The sequence below is a fragment of the Alligator mississippiensis genome, chromosome 4, assembly GCF_030867095.1.
Source record: "Alligator mississippiensis isolate rAllMis1 chromosome 4, rAllMis1, whole genome shotgun sequence".
Lineage (NCBI taxonomy): Eukaryota > Metazoa > Chordata > Crocodylia > Alligatoridae > Alligator > Alligator mississippiensis.
The window spans coordinates 153,730,074-153,749,034 of NC_081827.1; the positions used below are offsets into that span (position 1 = coordinate 153,730,074).

The 18,961-nt window shown below is 48.2% G+C and overlaps 1 protein-coding gene across 8 annotated transcripts in view; it reads right to left on the reverse strand.

The window, feature by feature from the left end:
- The window catches only part of LOC102560090 (rap1 GTPase-activating protein 1), a 113,711-nt gene that overhangs the window by 78,597 nt on the left and 16,153 nt on the right, over positions 1-18,961 (reverse strand). For 7 of the 8 annotated variants that reach the window (XR_009461964.1, XM_019500521.2, XM_019500507.2 and 4 more), the window contains exons 3-6: positions 18,868-18,903; positions 5,614-5,661; positions 3,791-3,829; positions 3,491-3,682 (exon numbers count right to left, since the gene is read on the reverse strand). Coding sequence is in view for 7 of the 8 variants with exons in the window: in XM_019500521.2 (XP_019356066.1) it covers positions 3,491-3,682; positions 3,791-3,829; positions 5,614-5,661; positions 18,868-18,885 (297 nt within the window). In the remaining variant the exon portion in view is untranslated. The remainder of the gene's footprint in view (positions 1-3,490; positions 3,683-3,790; positions 3,830-5,613; positions 5,662-18,867; positions 18,904-18,961) is intronic. The other variant, XM_059726822.1, reaches the window with a different exon arrangement.

Below are 18,961 nucleotides of genomic sequence, written 5' to 3' on the forward strand. Positions count from 1 at the left end.
AAATTTTCTGTATTGGAAATCAGCCCAATGCGGCCGCTAATTTGTCCAATAAATGCCCATGTGTGCGCACAGCTGCAGTGCAGCACATAGGCAGCAAGGACCGCAGCCCGGCAGTGTGCAGTGCTGCGTGCAGCTGGTAAGTCTGGTGTGGTGGAAGGGGAGGGAGAGGGGGGAGGTTGTGGGGGGGCAGATCAAGGTCCCTGCGGTGAGGGAGGGTGTGGAGTTGGGGTTGGGACTGCCCAGCCAGGGCCAGGGCGGGTGTGTGACAGAGGTGCATCTGGTCGAGGGGCGGGGCACGGGACGGGATGGGGTGGGCAGCTCCTGCCGCTGCATGCAGCTCGTCTGGTGCTTGTCTGGAGGCTCCCGCCCCTGCTCCTGCTGCTCATCCAGGAAGGCACACAGGGGAGGGGTGTGTGCCCACAGGGCAGGGTGGGGCGGGCTGAGGCCGGGCTCTTCCTGGACAGGCAGATCTGTGGGCATGCCCCCCACCCCACATGCCCTCCCAGACGAGTGATAGGAGCTGCCAGACATGGATGAGCCATGCGCAGCGGTAGGAGATGCCCCCCTCCCTTCCTGCGCCCCCTCCCTCCCATGAGCTGCACCTCCGTTCCCCATGCACCCTAGCTCCAGCCCAGCCTGTAGCTGCAGCCCGCCCCGCACTGCGCAGATCCAAGGGGGTACACCCCTCCCCAGATGAGCCGCTTATGTCTCTGTCCCACGCCCCTCCCCGCCCCAGCTGGTCAATGCCTACCCCAGCCCCAGCCCCTCTCTCACCGCAGAGGCCTTGACCTGCCCCCACCACCCATACCGCTTCCCTCCCCTTCCACCACACCAGACTTACCAGTTGGATGCAGCTCTTCAAGCTGAAGAACTGGGTATCGGAAATCAGATCAGTATCAGCTTATATGCTGCCTTAAAAACTTACTATCTGTATCAGCCCCAAAAATCTCTATTGGTGCATCCCTAGAGATTACTTGTTATTACCAATTTTATCCAGTCCTTTGGAGGACACTTCTCAGGACATGTGACAGCTTTCCCTTTCCCTTTCTGGATCATAGAAACACCATCCCCAAGTCGTTAGCAAGGAAAGAACCTGGGATGCACAGCATTGAATGTACTTATTCATAAAGGAACTTTCATGTAGGTTCAAAGGTTATAGTCATAAAGGAACTTTCAATCATTTTAGCATCTAAAAATATGTGGTTGGCTTTGGGATGAAATTCACAAAGCCATGTTAGGCATTTAGAAAATAATTTGGTAGTGAGAACTGGCTCGCTAACCCCACTGATCTCATCACCACAAGCAAACTTCCTACAGCCAAAAACACACCTAATGGATCCAGACCATGCCATAACAAGAAATGTAAAACCTGCCAACACATCTCCAGCACCCCCACCATTACTACACCCCACAACAGAACCATCAGCATTCCTGGATCTTACAGCTGCACCTCCAGAAATGTAATATATCTCATCCAATGCACCAAAGTGTCCTGATGGAAAATACATAAGACAGACCAAACAACAACTATGCACCTGAATGAATCCACACTGGAAATCTATTAAGGATGAGAATATCCAGTTACCTGTGGGGGTACAATTCTCACAACAAAACCACTCTCTCCAATCTCTCAGTTCTAATTCTCAAAGGAAATTTACAAAACACTTTTCACAGACGAGCCTATGAACTTCACTTCATCAACCTCCAGGATACAAAAAATCATGGACTAAATATAGACATTGGAATTATAACATGTTATAAACTTCCTAACATCTGACTCCCCAGGTACCTCTCCACTATTTACCAGCTATATTCTTTACCCCTACTCCCCCCGCCCCCTGCACTGATGGCCTGTCTCTCACCCACTAACTCCTCAGTTTACATATTTACTGACTGCATATTTTCTTGCGTGCATACCAGCCTCTGGCTTCCTTGCTATTCATTCCATCCAGGAAGAGCACAGACCAACTGCAGATGCTTCCGCAGCTTGACAGAGGGTTTTTAACCTCAAAAGCTTGATAAGAAGAATTTTTCCAACTATTTGAGTTGGTCTAATAAAAGATATCAAATTTACCCAAAGAATCTTGTCTGCTCATGTCCTTAGACCAACACGGCTACAACCTACACCCCTGTAGTGAGACCTGGGCATCTCAGAAAACAACACTCTGAGTAGCTGACAATATGTGACACTGCAGAGGGGTGTGTGTTTGAAATCCCACCTCTTTTCCAGAGTTAGGAGACTTTATGCAGCTCAAAGTTAGGCACTTAAGTTAAATGGATTCACAGCCTGAAATTCCTGCCTAGACTTGGGTGCCTTAATTATCTCCTCATATACAAGTGACTTAGTGGCTGTAGCACTCACCCAGGAAGCAGAACACTGATTCAATTTCCTTCTCACCTGGGGGCTGAAACCCCTATTTCTTAGGAGAGCACTTTAACTATTTGGCTATAAGCTAGAATGAAAGGATTCTTTGCCCTTAGTTTTGAATCTGGGCTTCTGTGTAGCAAGGAATGCAAGATTTTTTATGCCAGAAAGAGAAAAGAGGGGATTAGAAAGAAAGCACAAAGTGGTGGGAGCAAGGACCTAACCCAGAACTCACTTCTCCTCAGGGGAATGCATTCATTACTAGACTGCAAAGCCATGCCCCATTTAGCTGTTGTCTTCCTCATCTCATGAATCTTGTATTGTTTCCTGAGTATTGGCCTAATGGGAGAAGTGAAGAGTGCTTATTCTAACCTGTAGCCTGGTAAGTGGGTTGCTCTCCTGAGAAGTAGGTAGGGATGGATACAGAGGGAATGTAGGGCCATGCCTGCACCTTTCAAACTGGGCCACACTTCAGGAACTTCTGGGGCCTTTTTTAATGTCCCCAAAGCAGGTAAAAATTCCCTCCCTTCCCCTCTGTGCTCAGAGTCCCCTCCCCTCCCTCTGCTCCCCCACATGCTGCTGCTACTTTCTGTGCTGTCCCAAGGTGGAGGAAGTTTCACAGCCACTCCTGTCCACTCCAGCCAGGCTTCATGGGGGCTGGGCTCAGCTGAAATGGGAGCAGCAGTGATGGGCAGGAGTGGTCCCCCTCCCCATGCCTGCTCCTGATGGATGCTTGGGCCATTTGTGCTGATCTGACTTCAGCACTTCACTCCTGACTAACATGGGTGTAGCATTTTATCTCTGTATGATTTACATTTGTTTTTCTTCCACATCCAAAGGTCTATGTCTGTGCCTACACAAGTGACAAAGTATCTCCTTTATTATATCTGAAACATGTCTTTTCTAGAGCGCACCGGAAGAACAGTGCACAGACCACAAAGAACACATCTGATGTAACAAATTACTTGCTGAATAGTGGGAAACATCTTATTTATTCATTTTTGGCCGCTGGGGACTGGGATCCATAAAAAAGTGCAGTTAACCCTAAACCCTTCAGGGAGGACTTGAGGTTTGGTCTAGCCAGGAGGGTAGGGTGGGTAGAGAGGTGATAGAGGTCCCCCTTACCTTTCCAAGGAAGTATTTGCGATACAGCTTCGCTGTGGGGTCACACTCCAACTTCACTTTACCACTGCAAGGGGATGGCAGATCAGACGGAGCCTGGGTCAAGTTGGAGAAACTGTGGTTGGTCCCTTCAATCCAGTAACCCCCAAACTGGGGTAAGATAATAAGGGGGTATGGCCAACCTTTCCGTAACACCTGTACAGACAAACAGAGGATCTGTGCTTGTGTATTCTGTGAAGCCAATAAACTGAGATGGAGGGAGAAAGAGAGCAGAGAAGCAGTAGGGGGCTGGCTGTGACTCACCTCATGGATGCTGGGGTATGGAATATACTCCTCTTCCCTCTGAAAGTACAAACCAAGATGTGGGGAGGCCCTTAAGGTGCCATGCTCACTGAGGAATCTAGCCCTGGTGTCTACTATTCCTACTCCTTCCCACATGCCCCCACCTTAACCCCCACATTTCTTTAGAATATTTTAGGTTTTGGTGCCTTTCCCAGCTGTCAGTATTAAAACACAAAAACTTCAGGCATAGGAGACTGGTGGGGGGGACACATGCCCTCTCCCTTGCGACTGGCCACTGCTGCCTCTGGCTTCTGTGGGCAGTCGCTGGTCACCACCCCCACCCTGCAACTCCACCACTGCCTTCTGCGGGCAGTCACCACTTGCCACCCCGCTGCCACCGGCTTCTGCGGGAGGTTGCCACTCACCACCCTGCTGCCGCCGCCAGCTTCTGGGGGGTGATCACCCCTTGCCACCTCCCCCCAGCCCCACTGCCGACACCGCTGCCTGCTTCTCCGGGAGGTCACCGCCCCCCACCCCAATCTCAGGAGGCACCAGTCACCCATGACTTCAGGCCCATTAGGTCAGGCTACATCAATTAAAGTAATCTAGCGGTGGGCCAATGTGTGGCCATACCACCTTGAATCCCAATTCCCACTCAAAATGGAGAAGAAGAGAGCTGCCATGCTGCTGTATATAGGAATAATGTGAAGGTATCAGCCCCCGTTGGCTAAAAACAGAAAGGGTTCAACTTACACAGATCTGACACTGACTGAAATGGCACTGGATTGTAGAGGGAGAACTTTTTTTTCAGTTGATGTGGTTTCAATCACTTATTAAACTCCAGGACAGGGCATATAAGCTGCAGCTTTCCCAATATCATTACAAATAAATAACTACACTGAGACTGTAGGGGCTTTATGCCATTAACAGTGGAGGCAGATACTTGCCAGAAATACTTTCCCAAAGTGTCATGGCACATTGTGTATTCTCTCTTGATTCACAACTGTAGGAGCTAGGAGGCCAGAGGAAAACACTATGCTGGCCAATGCTTATCCTATATATCTATACCTATAAAAAAACTTAATCTGGTTATTGGAAATAAGGTGGAAATCTACCCCAGCTTCTACTTCAGCTTTACAGAAACCAGATTTATTGCAAGATGGTCAGGCTTCAGGTTGACCAGCTGGTATTTACCAAGGTCCTCAAAGGGCGGAGAGAGAAATTATTACTGAAGGTAATATGACTTGGCATTAGTTTCCATTTTATAAATATTATTACATCTTGAAAACTAAATTAAAATCAAGTAACCCTCACACCAGTGTTAAGATATTATTAATAATATTAAATCAACTGATTGAATTTTCTTGAATTTTAGGGGTGTTTTCATTTTGTTTTGGTCTTATCATATTACCCAGTTAAGCCACATCTCCAGCAGCTTGAAGTAAGTATAAACAAGCACAAGTTCTTGAGCTTCAAATGCTAGACTGGGGTGGGCAGCCTATGGTCCCTGAATTGGATCCAGCTCACAGATCCATTAGATATGGCCCACAGAGCTTGGGGGTTTCTGTTGCATTTTGATGGCAGTAGGTTTTGCCTGCATCACACCTGGGCAGTGAGGAGTTTCACCTGTACCACGGCCAAGAAGTGGGAGCTTCACTTGTCCCACGGCCTCAGACCCCAACTTTCAGACTGGGTCGTTCTGGACTGCTGGTAAAAATATTGCAGACCACCATGCTAGATGCCTTGTCCTTTCAGAGAGAATGAGAAAGCCAGGACCAAAGTGGAGTGCAAGAAATTGTTTGATATTCTCAGCAAAACACAAGGCAACAAGGGCTTAAGCTGACCTTGAGCGGAGCTGGAAGTGAACATCTTTGCTCATCAAGACGACTGCCCTGCAAACAAAGAAGAAGAGATGGTGAAATGCTACATTTTGTCATGTCTATTTCATCCCCAAAATGCCCCAAAGTATCTGCTTTGTGTCTTATGACTCCAACATGTGTGTTTTGGAGAGATCTTTCACAGTGCTTTCTTGAATTTCCTGTTTTAGATAAGGTTAAGGATGAGGGCCAAAGAAAGAGTTGGAGAAGATGGAGTGATATAGGAGCAAAAAAGTTGACTACTCTCCTGCTAAAGGCAAAACATTGGGGCTTAAGTTAACATCCCCCCCCCCCATCCCACTTCAGAGATCAGAGAACAAAGAGAGCTTCAAGACTCTTGCCTAAGTCTTCAAGTGCCTTTGCCTGCCTTTTCCACTACTTCACACAAATGCAAAAGGAAGGGAAGGGAAGAAAGCCAAAGTATGGAATTGAAAGCATTCATGCCTATCTTACTCCCCCTTCCTCAACAGAAACTGCCAGAGTGAGGTCCCTATAGGGTAGTGACCATTACCAAGTTCAAAGTAAAGAAAGACTGGGCACATCTACACATCACACTATGCTGACGTAATGATGCGCTACATCGCCTTATGGCGTGCTCCGGTGATGTAGTAATTATGTGTGTCCACACATGATTGCCAGCTACATTGCTGCAGTGGTGCGCTCCCCAGGTATAGTGTGCTGCTATGGCAACTTAAGGCAAAATCTACCCATGGACTGCATGTATGGCACAGTAACCTCCCATACTACACCATGCTTTAGTACTCTCTAAAGGAAGTACTAAAGCATGGCGCAGTAGCAATTTCACCATACACTGAGGTGTAGATGTTCCCAATGATTCTTAAAATGCCCATTGCTTCCATTAACAGAAGCAGCCAAAATTTGCTTTAGGCATTGAAGCTTGGGACAAGAACAGTTTTTTGCTTATGAAATGACTGGAACATCCTGCCTCCATCCAGGTCATTGAATGAATCTGTGCCCTGAAGATAACAGGCACAATTATTAGCTAAGCATTAGAGATACACAGGAAACCAGAAAAAAGAGTCTGTCCCCATATTGGTGTGAATCTCTTTCCTCATTAAATCAGTCACAGAGATGTAAGACAACCTTCAGAGTGTATCTCCAACTATGCCTGTTATCCTCCCCTATGCTCCCTCCATGTCTCTGTAAAGAAAGATGGAATAAATAAATCCAGTTCACACTATTCTCAAAAGTAGGATTACCACCTGTTCTTATATCATCTGGAGAGTCTTGATTTCTGGCCTTGAGTCCTCTGTTCTCCTTGAATATGCTAGGTATACTCATGTATCCCTCCTTCCAGTTTCAGCAGGTTGGGGTTGTGGGGCTTTTTTGTTTGCTTTCCTAACAAAGTAGTCTTCCTTCAGCCTTGAACTTCAAGGTCCTGCCCTACTCTGGCTTCTCAGCCTAATTTCCAGGGCTTTCCCTACAGCTCAGTCTGCTGTTCCTTTCTTCTAAGCTACCCAGCAGCTCTGGGCTCACCCTACTATAGTGACCCTCTTTAGTGGAGATTGCTGGATTTCTCCTTTCCCTCTAGGACACAGTCTAACATGCTGATCACAACAAGGGAGAAAGCAAAGCACCTGACTGTCTATGCATATGAGAATTGAAATAAAAGAGATGTCCACAAACACTCCAGAAAAGAAAAGGGCCTGTTCCTTTAGGGATGAGTGGCTATCAGGGGTATCAGAGCTTGACTTAGTAGTGTAAGCTGAAAATGGCTAAATGCACCACATGCCTGTTGTCATTCCCTGTTACAAATAAAGATTCTGGCACTTTGAAAAGACCCTGAATGCATAGAAACATCCACAGTAAGCTAGGATCAAGGAATGCAGCCATGTGACTAAATATTTCACAACCCAGGGCATTGCTGAGGGGTAGATTCAGGACAAACAGCTGATATAGTAAAAGGCACAATTCTGAAGACGGCTTAAAAATGAAAACATTGTGGGGGGCAGGGGGGTTGGCTAGTCATCCACCATTTAATAATAAGGAGAAGTTTCATTTTGCAATCTGAAAGCCTCATAACCAGACTTGCTGCAAGCAAACTGTACTGATCAGGTACTGTATAACACAACTAAACATGGGGAAAAAGAGATATAGCATGTTGTGGAGAGTTTGACAGTTCAGAAATAAATCAGCTCTACTATGAAAATGAAAGGATGCCAGGAATGTTTTCATTCATGAAAGAGAAACATAGCCATCTTTTGTGGTATGCTCCAGTGAAGCTGTCAGTTCTTCAAGCCATTGAAAGACTTTTGAAATCCTGGAGAGCTGATTATACTTCATTTTGAAAGAGCAAGAAAACAGTGATATGGGATATTATCACTGACCCAGAATATGAGCTGTCAAGTGACAAAGATCTATCTCTTCTTGAATACTATTTGTATTTTGGGCACAGCTATATGAAAGCATTTAAGGTAACTACCCTATTCAGGAGTACAGTAAAATGAAACATTGGATGTGAGGGAAAGTGTAAGAAGGAAAAAGATGTAATAGCATAAAATGACCACACAGGTAGTGGAGGTAAAACAGCAATGACAATTATGACCTGCATTTCTCTGGCATTTTTCAGATGTGAACTGGATGACAAACAGCAGGATATTTATCATTTCCTTCATTGTGGCAGAAGTCCAGTCTGTTCATTTCCAAGCCTGCATTCAGTGAGGATGCTCAAGGACAGATCCCAGTCTTGTCTGGAGCAATAGCTACCAGTGCAGTGATGTTCTGAGTTGTTATACAGTGGCATTCCATTTAACTCCTACAGGCACGGTGCCTTCTAGTCCCTGCAGTATAGTCTGCTTTATGCATCGCCTTCAGGCGAGACCACATGAAGGCATAGGCCAAACCATGACTAAGTTTTGTGCTTCTGAAGTAGACTCAGAATCTCAGCTTTCAAACAAAAAGGGAAGAATCCCATTTCAGTCTATGGGGGCAAGTGGCAGTTTTCCAGCTGCAATCCCAACAATACTGTTCCACATGCAGATAAACTTCTATGTGTAACCCAGGTGGCGGCCCAATAGTTGCCACCCCTGCCCAAATGTCAGGGATGGTATGGTGAGAGTGGGGCAGGGCTTCCGGCCAACACAAACTTACTTTCCAGCCGGTCCCTGCTCCCCACAGAGCAGCCCGTGGTCCCAAGAAGGTCTAACACCTAACTGATTTAACTTTTTACACTATTTACAAAACAAGAATAATAGGAAAGATTATTTACAAGTGAACTTAAATGGCATAACCAGGATCACAAAACAAACCAGAATGAATTAGTCAACCCTTGACTCAAGAACCTCCGGATAAGGTTGCCACCTGTGCTGCTGGCTGCTGCCTCTTCTCTGCAATGGAGTGGAGGGCTGACTGCCACCCCTAGCGTCCGGGATGCCCGGCAAGTTCAGCACACTTTGATGGGGCCTTGGGGCACCAGCTCTCTGCCCCAAGCCCTGGCTGCTGCTCCCTCTCTGCTGCAGGGCTGGAGGCATGGCTGACTGCTGCTGCCTTCTTCTCCCAGGGCCTTCAAGGCTCTTCACAGGGGTCTCTCTGCTTCCTCTGCTGGGTCAGCTCTTCTTAGGCCTCCTGCATTGTTCCCCAGAGTCACTGTCAGCAGTCCCCCACGCCAATTCAGCTGCTGCTTTTATCCCCTCCGGCAGTCCCTCCCTGGCTTGCAAACCAGCTAACCAGGGCTCAGCCTGGCTGGCCCCCAACTCCGGCCATCCCCCTTCCATGCAAATGAGGGGAGTAAAAACCCCTTCTTTCAATTGGCTTCTCCTTTTCCACAGGGCAGGGCTCCCTGGCTCCACCCTTGGGGTCTCAGAGTTCACCGGCACTGTTTCTAGCCCAGGGTAAGTGTCTCAAACCAATCTGGTAAACCGACATTGGCAGTCTGTTACATATGCAAGTACTTAGCATCTGCATGAGACTGCACTCTGGCTCAGCATGTTCATGGTTCCCTACAAACACATGTTGGGTGAGTGTGTTGAGAATATTATCAAAAATTAATTTTAGATGAATGCATGAGTGAAGCATACCCAGTCTACTGAGAAAGCAGCCTTGAGAAAAACAAACCATCTACAAGATGATAAGGAGCAAGCAGACATCTTGTCTCCCCTCTCTCATGATGTTGTAAATCAAAGTAACTCCTTACCATCCATCTTGCCATCTGCATGTCTAAGCCTTACCATCCATCTGCATATCTAAGCCATGAGGTATGTGACTAGAGTCAGCTCAACAGCAACAAGGTGATTAGCTAAGCGGGTTGTCAGAGGCACTGCAGCAAAGTCTGCCTAAACTAAGTATAAAAGGACAGTGAAGACCAGGCCCCGACGACATTGTATGCTATTCACATCAAGTTGGGAGACAATTACCGGCATGCCTCCCATAAGATCATCGTATCCAGAGGCAACGCAACTGGCCATCGTGACTGAACCTGAGCACCAGTGGATTGGCCTGTGTGTATGTGTGTGCAAGTATGAATGGTTTTAGATAAAGCACTGCTTTTCCCCACTTGATCTACATGTGTCACTCAATAAAGATCTTGGTTGCTGAACCCATGCATTGGTCTTTCATCCAACAAGTGTACATCACAAATTTCTGCCTGGCAAGAACCCATGATTGGGGGGGGTTAGACCACAAAGAAAAGAGAAATAGGGCCCTCCTGTAATTTAGCCTTAGAAGCACAGTGGTTAGGGGACATAAATATGTTTAGTGCCAAACAGTGTTCCAACCACCACACCGTAGGAGTTACCAAGTAATGTCTCCAATGCTCCTTTTGAAGCAGACCCCCTGGAGATATATATATTTGAGGACAGAAGGAACTAAGCAGAGCAGAGGGTGCGTGGCTTAGAGAAATGGATGCTCTGGAGGGTGGAGGCTCTGACGTTCTAACCTTGATCCTTGCTCTCTTTGGAGCAGAAACTTCTGGACTGTTTTCCATTTGTTTTATCCAGAGATGATAAATGAAAAATAAGGTGGTTCAGTTTCAAAAGGCAGGCTGGAGAGGGCCTGAATAATGCCACACCTGTGGCTCTACTAGTTAGAGTAGTGCAGTAGCGATGCATAACGAGTGCACGGGGGTGCATTTGCCCCCCCTGAGAGCACTGCTACACCCCCTGACAGGCTGTGCTCCCCACTTAGGTGACAGGCAGGTGGGGTAGGTGGGAGCACCGGTGCTGCCCCTGCGGGCGCTGGCCAAGGAGTGGGAGCACTGGATGAAGTGCCGCGGCCACTTCCGGGAGAACCACAGCCACTTCCCAGTCAGTGCAATCAGGTCCCCACCCTGGTCATCAAGATTGGCTGCAGGGGGACCCCAGTAGCTGACTGGTGGCTGTGGAGGCACATGCCCCCCCTGACTAAGGTGGCACCAGTCACCCATGAAGTAGTACACTAGAAAATCAGACAAGATGCAGATTCAAGTCTTCCGTGAGAGGTAGTCTAGAACCTAGGTCCCTTGCTGCGTAGGTAAGGGCCTTAGTCACTCAGCTTTTGGGCTATAACATGTAATGGACCTTCTACTAGCTGGCCCACAGTCTGAGGATTTATGCATGTAAGATCTGTGAACAGGCTTAGCCATGGTACAGTAGTACCCAGTAGCCATGTAGATGCTTATGGGCATTTTTACACATGCTTGGGGGGGGGGGGGGAGTGCTTTAATTAGAGAGGCTCCGAGAGCTGCTCTAATTAAAGTGCCTGCAGCATCTCGTGTATCAATGTCCCCATGCTTCAAAAAGGCAGTGGGGGCGCTTTAGCTAAAGCTTGGTGAATGAGCTCTGACATGCTGTAATTCCACTGTTACACAAGATATGGAGGCTGGCTGGAGCATGCTAATTAGCATGATCCAGCAGACTTGATTGAGTCTGCTCTGACATGCTGTAATTAGAGCATGCTGGAGCAGCCTCCTGGTGCTTCTACAGGCACCCTTTGTGTCCACATAGCCTGTGGAACAGGACCACAAACTATGAGTGCCAAAAATGGGTGTTATATGCGTGGAAACAGGATTCTGCCCCAAAGTTCCTAGCCCTTTTCATGTGAAGACAACCCTAACTATATGTCCTCAGTGTAACTGATGAAAAGACATCTAAGTCTTGAACACCTCTGAAAGGGATAAATTGTACCCTGCCTAAAGCAGGACAGTCCCCAGCCACCTCCAGGCTGCATGTGCTTCCCCACCCAGCCTGGGGCTTGCTGGGAACTGTTCCAGCCAGGGGAAGGAGCCAGCCAGCTCCAGGCTGGGCAGGGAACTGTTCCCATGCAGGGAGCTCTCAGCCCCTGCTCTGTGATTGCAATTGCGATCTCAGAGTGGGGGTTGGGGAGCTTGTTCTCTGTGGAGCTGGATGGGGAACCAGCTCCCCAGGCCCCATCAGCAGGGAGCTCCCCAGCACTGGCTCCGTGACCGTGGGGCCACCACTGGGAGATGCATATCTCAGCCTGAGCTCCGCAGTCATGGGGCTTGGGCTGGGAGACCCATATCTCCTAGTGGGGCTTAGGCTGAGAGAGATAAGGGTCTTCCAACTGCAGAGCCACTGATAGAGATAAGGGTCTCCCAGCCCAAGCTTTGCAACTGTGGAACACAGGCTGGGAGGTAAGGGTCTCCCAGTCCCCTGCTCCTCAATCGTGATGGTGGAGCAGAGGCTGGGAGATAAGAATCTCTCAACCCCTGCTCCCCAATCGTAATCTTGCAGCGGGGGGGCTTGGATCTCCCTGCTGCTGGGGCAGGGGGACATAGTCCCCACCGGGGCTTCTGTAGTAGAGCCCACCCTGGCAGCAGGCAGCTCCCGGGGCAGGGAGCTATCTCCCACCCTGTGGCGGGCAGCTGACCGGGACCAGATTTGGCTCTTAGTCAGGCATCTACATGAGTGCTATGGTGCCATTACTACTGCGGAGTAAATGTGCTACTTGTATTTGCAGGTAACAAATTTACTCAGGATTAGGGAGATTTACTATGAAGTAAGCATGTGCACATGCATATATGCACATGCTTTCTTCACAGTGAACTATGCTAATTCACCGTTAAGTATCTCGTGTAGATGCGCTCAGAGAGGCATAGATCAAGCTTTCAAATGCTCAGTCCAAAAAGGCAGACAGAGTGCCCCAAAATGCCCAAAGCAATGAATGACTACGACATAATAATATAAGTGATGCTTCAAGGACAACCTCAGTTTCTTCTTGCCTATTTTAACAGGTCAATTTCTTCTACCCATCACAGAAGAAGTGGATCTATAAGAAGGACCTCCCTGTGGACAGGATAGGGGCATAGTGGACTAATTCAAGGTGGATACTCCATTTGTAAGGAGGGTTGAGGAAAGTAACACAGAGATGGCTCTGGGAGAAGCAGGCAGATGGTTTGTTGAATCTGTCTTCATTTGCACAGATGAGGGAGTGAAGAGATTAAGGCAGCTGAGTGGGGTGGGGAGGTTAATAAGGGTACCTGGATACACTGAAATATTTTTTTTTCTTTTCACTTCTTGTCTCCCTTCAGAGTCAGCCCAACTCAGAGCAAACTGGAGTCTCGTCCTGCTCAAGCATTACTGACAATCCCATGCGTGCAAATTATTGAATGCAATGGAATTATATATGTAACAGCAATGACAGAGTTTACCTGTCAAATACTTTATTCCTAGTACAGATATTTTAGATAAAAAATAATCTAGCTTTACTCTCAGATCCCACAAGGAGTGTTCAGTTAAAGGAACAATACCATTTTACCCATACACAGACCACAGAAAAACATAAAAAGAGTCATACTAGAGCAGACCAATGGTCAATCCATCTAGCCTAGAATCCTGTCTCTGACCATGGCAAACAGTAGATGCTTTACAGGGAGCGCATATAAACAAGGCATTTGCAGATTAATCCATCCCATCATACCCTGTCAAGCATCCACCATCATTAGTTCAGGAGTCTCAAAGGATACATCCCTGATTGCTCTTTTTGATACCTCAAATTTTATAGCTCCCACATGTAATATAACATGACTGAGTTTATTTCTGTCCAAAGAGTTACATTGAGATATTAATCAAATTCTATAAACCCAAACTGAGGTTGAACATGCATCATTAGCTCTGCTCCAATGAACACACATTACCACACAACCTTTAAGAATATGAAAAAAGTAGTGTGAGATTATGTAATTGCAACTATTTGGTCTAGCTGAAGATGTCATTTCTAATATTTTTAAATTTCTGTTTCATTGGACACTTTCATTCTTCTCATGGTACAGCTTTTCTTTATAAATGGAGGCCCGTGCTGTCTGCTGATATAAATCAACCTGCCTCTCTTCTCTTAGGTATTGCTGTACCCATTGAAATCTATGTAAAATATGGTCTTTAAGCTTTGTAATAAAAATGTTCTACTCTCTAAGACTGATATTGTAATAATTTAATAGTAGCTATGCCTCTTTCCCTTTCAACCTGTAGTAGAACTGTTTCAAATATTTAAAAACCACAAAAGGGACCCCCAACCCTGAAAACAAATGTTGCAACTGGTTTTGATTTATGGGTTTTGGAAAGGGCCTGTGTTTCCCATATTTTAGCTTTTTCCATTTCTTTGCTTTTTTCCCAGTTTTTGGTTTTGCCTTCTATCATTTCCTTTCTTCAACTGTGTTTTTAAAAAATTCAAGATAAGATTTGTTAGTCTCTAAAGGTACTTGTAGTAGACATCTGGGGACACTGCTCTGATGTGCTATAATTATAGCACATCGGCGCAGACTCAATTAATCTAGTTTGCTGGAACATGCTAATTAGAGCACCTCAGCAGCCTCTCCATCTCACGTATTCAGTGTCCACACACTTCAAAATGTTGGCGGGGGTGCTCATTCAACGAAAACCACTCCAAGAACTGCTCTAATTAAAGTGCCCCCCTCCTGCCCCCCTCTACCTCTGGAGCACATGTAAAGATGTTCTAGGTCTCTCATATTTGTTCTTTAATAACTTGAATGCCTGTGAAAATTTCAAATTGAATTTTTAAAAATAACTGGAAAAAAGAATAGAAAAAGCAAAAAGGTAAAACCAAAATATTAAAATGTTAAATAATAAAACCCTATAAGACAGGGGCGGGCAAATATTTCAGGCGGAAGGCCGCTTACCCAGTTCTGGCAGGCTGTTGAGGGCCGCATGGGTAGCCCCGCCCCTTGACAGGTCCCCTGCCCCTTGACAGGTGCCCCGTCCCCTGGTCGCCATCTTGGGACAAATGTCCCAATGTCTTGGGACCAATGTCCCAGGGCCAGCACTGGTGAGGCCCAAAGCGGGGCGCAGGCTGGCAGGGGTCTGAGGAGCCGGGCTGGGCTGCATCAGCAGGGAGAGCGGGGAGCTGGCCTGTCTCCACAGAGCCCCTGCCAGCTGGGACCCCGTTTTCCTGCCACCCTGCTCTGGGCCCCACTGGCACTGGCCCCGGGGCACTGGTGGAGGCCCCGTGCTCCTGCTGGCTTCCCACCCACTCACTCCCAGTGTCCCCCAGCCCCATGGTACAGGCGGAGGGCAGTGCACAGCCCCGACCCCCTGCTTGCCAACAAGGAAGAAGCTGGTGCTGAGCGCAGGGAAAAGCAGCCTCTCGCCTGCCCCATGGCCAGCACTCCCTGCTGCAGCTGCTCACAGCCCATGTGGGGCTGTCTGGAGCAGGCACAGACAGCCCCACGCGGGCTGCAAGCCGCTACAGCTCAGGGCGCCGGCCATGGGAAGAGCGAGGGTCTGCTTTCCCTCGTGCTCAGCACCAGCTTGTAACCCACCCCAGCTGCCAGCCTGGGCCCTGTGCCGGCTCTGGGCTTGCCCGTTGGCGGCAGCAGCTGCAGCCCCCCCCCCCTCCCCCACCCCCCGCTTGCTGCACCGGGCAGTGTTGGCTGCTGCTGCCCACCCAGGGTTCGCGCGTTGGGCAGTCCAGAGGCGGCGGTGGCAAACACTGCCCGGCGCAGCAAGTGTGGGGGAGCCGCAGCTGCTGTCCCCACACACAGCCCTGATGGGCGAGCCCAGCTGGCAGTGGGGCCGGGTCACAAGGTGGTGCTGAGCATAGGAGGGGGAAAAGCAGCCCCTCCCCACCCCATGTCCGACACCCCACGCTGCAGCTGCTCGCAGCCTGCCTGAGGCTGCCTGTGCCTGCTCTGGACAGTCCCACATGGGCTATGACTGGCTGCAGTGCAGGGCGCCGGCCATGGGGCAGGTGAGGGGCCGCTTTCTCCTCCCACCCTACCACCACCCTGCCCTCCTTCCCTGCCCGGGGTCCTTCTCCCTCCCTGTCCCCTTACCTTCAGTTCCGGTGCAGGGCAGCCACATGATCCCAAGCCAGAAGCCCTGGCTGGGGCTTCCAGCTGAGGGGAGCATGGGGCTGGGGAGGGCCCTGCTGTTGTGGGAGCCCACTGGGCTTCCCCTGGGTCCTACTGCCCTTGGTTCCTGTCAAAAATGACAGGAACCAAGGGCAGATAAATATTAATTTTCTACATTTTTAGGGGCCCTGCAGGCTGGATACAATGGCCTCGTGGGCCGTAATTTGCCCACCACTGCCATAAGATCACAAATTATAGTGAAAGCTTCCAGAAAAATCTTCTGAAAACACATTTTTTACCAAAAATAGTAATTTTTCTATAAAAAAGCTTTGCGTTCAAAATGTTTTGAGCAACTAACCACCCGAAAACACATCTTGGTACAATTCAAGGGATAAGACAATTAACCACAAAGCTAATTTAGCTACATGCACAATATGGTCTTCATTAATGCAAACAGAAAACTAATATAAGTTGCTTGTATATATTAACAAATTCTGGTAAATTCCTTGAGTTGTTACATGTAATCTCTGGTACAAAGGGAGGAGCTTCTTATTCTTTCAAGTAGCTGCTACATAGAAAACTTTATGTTCGGTTTTTTTACAACTATTTTAAATGAAGGAGAGAAGTTTTAAAGAAGAGAAATTCTAATTATAATACAATTTAAAGAACATACATTACTTGGAGAAAATATTATTGCTACTGCATTTGGGGACTTCAGATACAGCCCATATGAAAAATGCAACCACTGCATTGACTTACATATGACACATACCTCTTTCCCGAAAAATAGTTACTGGAAATTGGGGTGCATGTATTAAAGGAGGAAATGTATGCAAGAGCCACAGGGTCCAGCCCCTTTACTGGAGTTACATGGGCCCTCAGTTGCCTGCCCACCCAGCTGAAGAAGAAAGGCAGGGCAGTCATCAGCACCAGACATCAGCACCCCTTTCTGGCCCCTTTTCTGAAGCTGGGTAGGCAGCCAGCAGAACCTGCCATGTTTTGCAGTTAGAGGGTTAACAGGGCAGCCATACTGTAACTTTCCCTCACTAAAGCTGCATGTGGTTTTCTTGCAAAAATCCTTACTGCTGTTTTCAAAGAATTTTTTTTTTTCTTAATTCCACCTTCCAAAACCAAGGAGCGGGGCATGTGGTATGCAAGACAATACAGTGATTTGTGTTTCAACATAGAAATGCAAGTATACTTTAAAAAGTATACTTAATTTCAAATTTATAAATGACTATTTATAAGCCAGTTAAGTTAGTGGAGCTCTGATCATTTATGCCGACTGAGGAATTAGCCCACAATATTCAACAAGTTCACTTATTAGTAAACTATTTGCTCTACCCAAATTTATGTCAATCCTTTATCAATAGTATTTTCTATTCATACCAAAAAAGTAAAGCAGATTCCCGAAGAAATTCCTATTAAGAGAAACTTGAAAGACCATTCCAGTGAAGTACAGTGGTCAGCCTTAACAATGGAGAGGGGACAAAGTAAAGATTGTACTTGTAGCCTTAGCTATAGCTTTTGCTGACATTTGACTGCTTGACTATGCATCTTCAATATTCTCTGAGGGTCATTCTTTTACATGCAATAACTTTGTGTGCAATGCTACTGCCTTGCTTGAGTCCAGGGACATGAGGAAAATGTTTGCAAAGTAGGGATGGGCAAAATATGGTGCGCAGGCCAAATCCAGCCTGCCAATTGATTGGACCCAGCCTGCAACTGCCTCTGCAGTGCTCTTCATGGGGCCAAGGCAGGCAGCTCAATGGTCCTGGTCCGCTCCAGCACACACAGCATATTGGTGGGGCTGATCCCAATGTGGCTGCTCATCTCCCCTCATCCTCCAGAAGCAGCTCATCCTCCTGCTGTGCTGCTCTGGGAAGGGAGGAAGCTTCAGCTGGGCAACTTCAGGCAGTATGCAGGGCTCCAGCTCTGGCTCCAGATCCTGGCTGCTTTCCACTTCCTCTGCCCACCTGGCACAGGCAGCCGAGTGGGTAGAAAGCAGCCAGGAGCCAGAGCCCCATGTGTTGGGACAGCAGCTGCCCATCTGAAGCTTTCTACCTGCCCAGAGCAGCACAGCAAGAGCAGGAGGAGGAGCCATCACTGGAGGTAGGGGGAGCTCAGCTGCACCAGGGCAGCTGCAGCCACAGTGGAAGCAGCCCTATTGGAAAGCTGTGTGCACTGGCCAGGGCTGGCTGGGACAGCAGGCACAGGCTGGAGTGCAGCTAAGACTGCCCCGGATGAGAGCAGACAAGGCTAGGCCCCATGTGAAGCGCTGAGGGGGTAGCCATGGACTGAACCACCTGGGTAAGCTCTGCTACATATGCCCTCTGTCCCCTCCTCCCTCCCCTCACCCCTGGCTACCTCCTGGGACCTAGCACCCAGGCAGTACCCCCCCCACACTCACACATGCCCACCCCATGCCCACCCACACTCATCTCCCCACATACCCCACACCCTCCCACACTCTCCTCCACAGGGCAGGGGTGTGCAGGGGGTGAATCACAGCTCTACCCCGGGCCCTGACCCCATGCTGTCACTGCTCCGTAATCCCATACCATGATCCCAGCCTTGCCCACCCATCCCACTCTTGAACACTGCTCCCTGCCTGCCCCTGGCCCCTTCCCACATAGGGAGTTTTGGTGAGTTGTTGCAGCAGGGGAGGGAGGAGGGGTGCTGATCTGGCCCAGAACAACTCATCAAAACTCCAAATAATTGTCCACCCATGCTATAAAGCCATGGTGTCAGGGAGTCAGTGGGAACCAAGAAGAGCCAAGAGATAACATGATAGCCCAGGATGTGGAGAACAGAGTGTACTGCAGGTTTGGATTGAAGGACATTTGTGAAGCTGTGTGGAGGGCAGAACTGGAATAGGAGCTGACAGTTTGGTTACTGGTAGTTACCAGAAATGAAGAAACCCCCAAAGCAGGAACCCCGAGTCTGATGGAATAACTGCTCACCTGCATTTTTTCAATCATTTCAAACAAGTCTGCAGGCTGTGAAGAGAAAAGGACAACATGGAAAGGTATCCACAATTTTTATGAGTGAAAATAA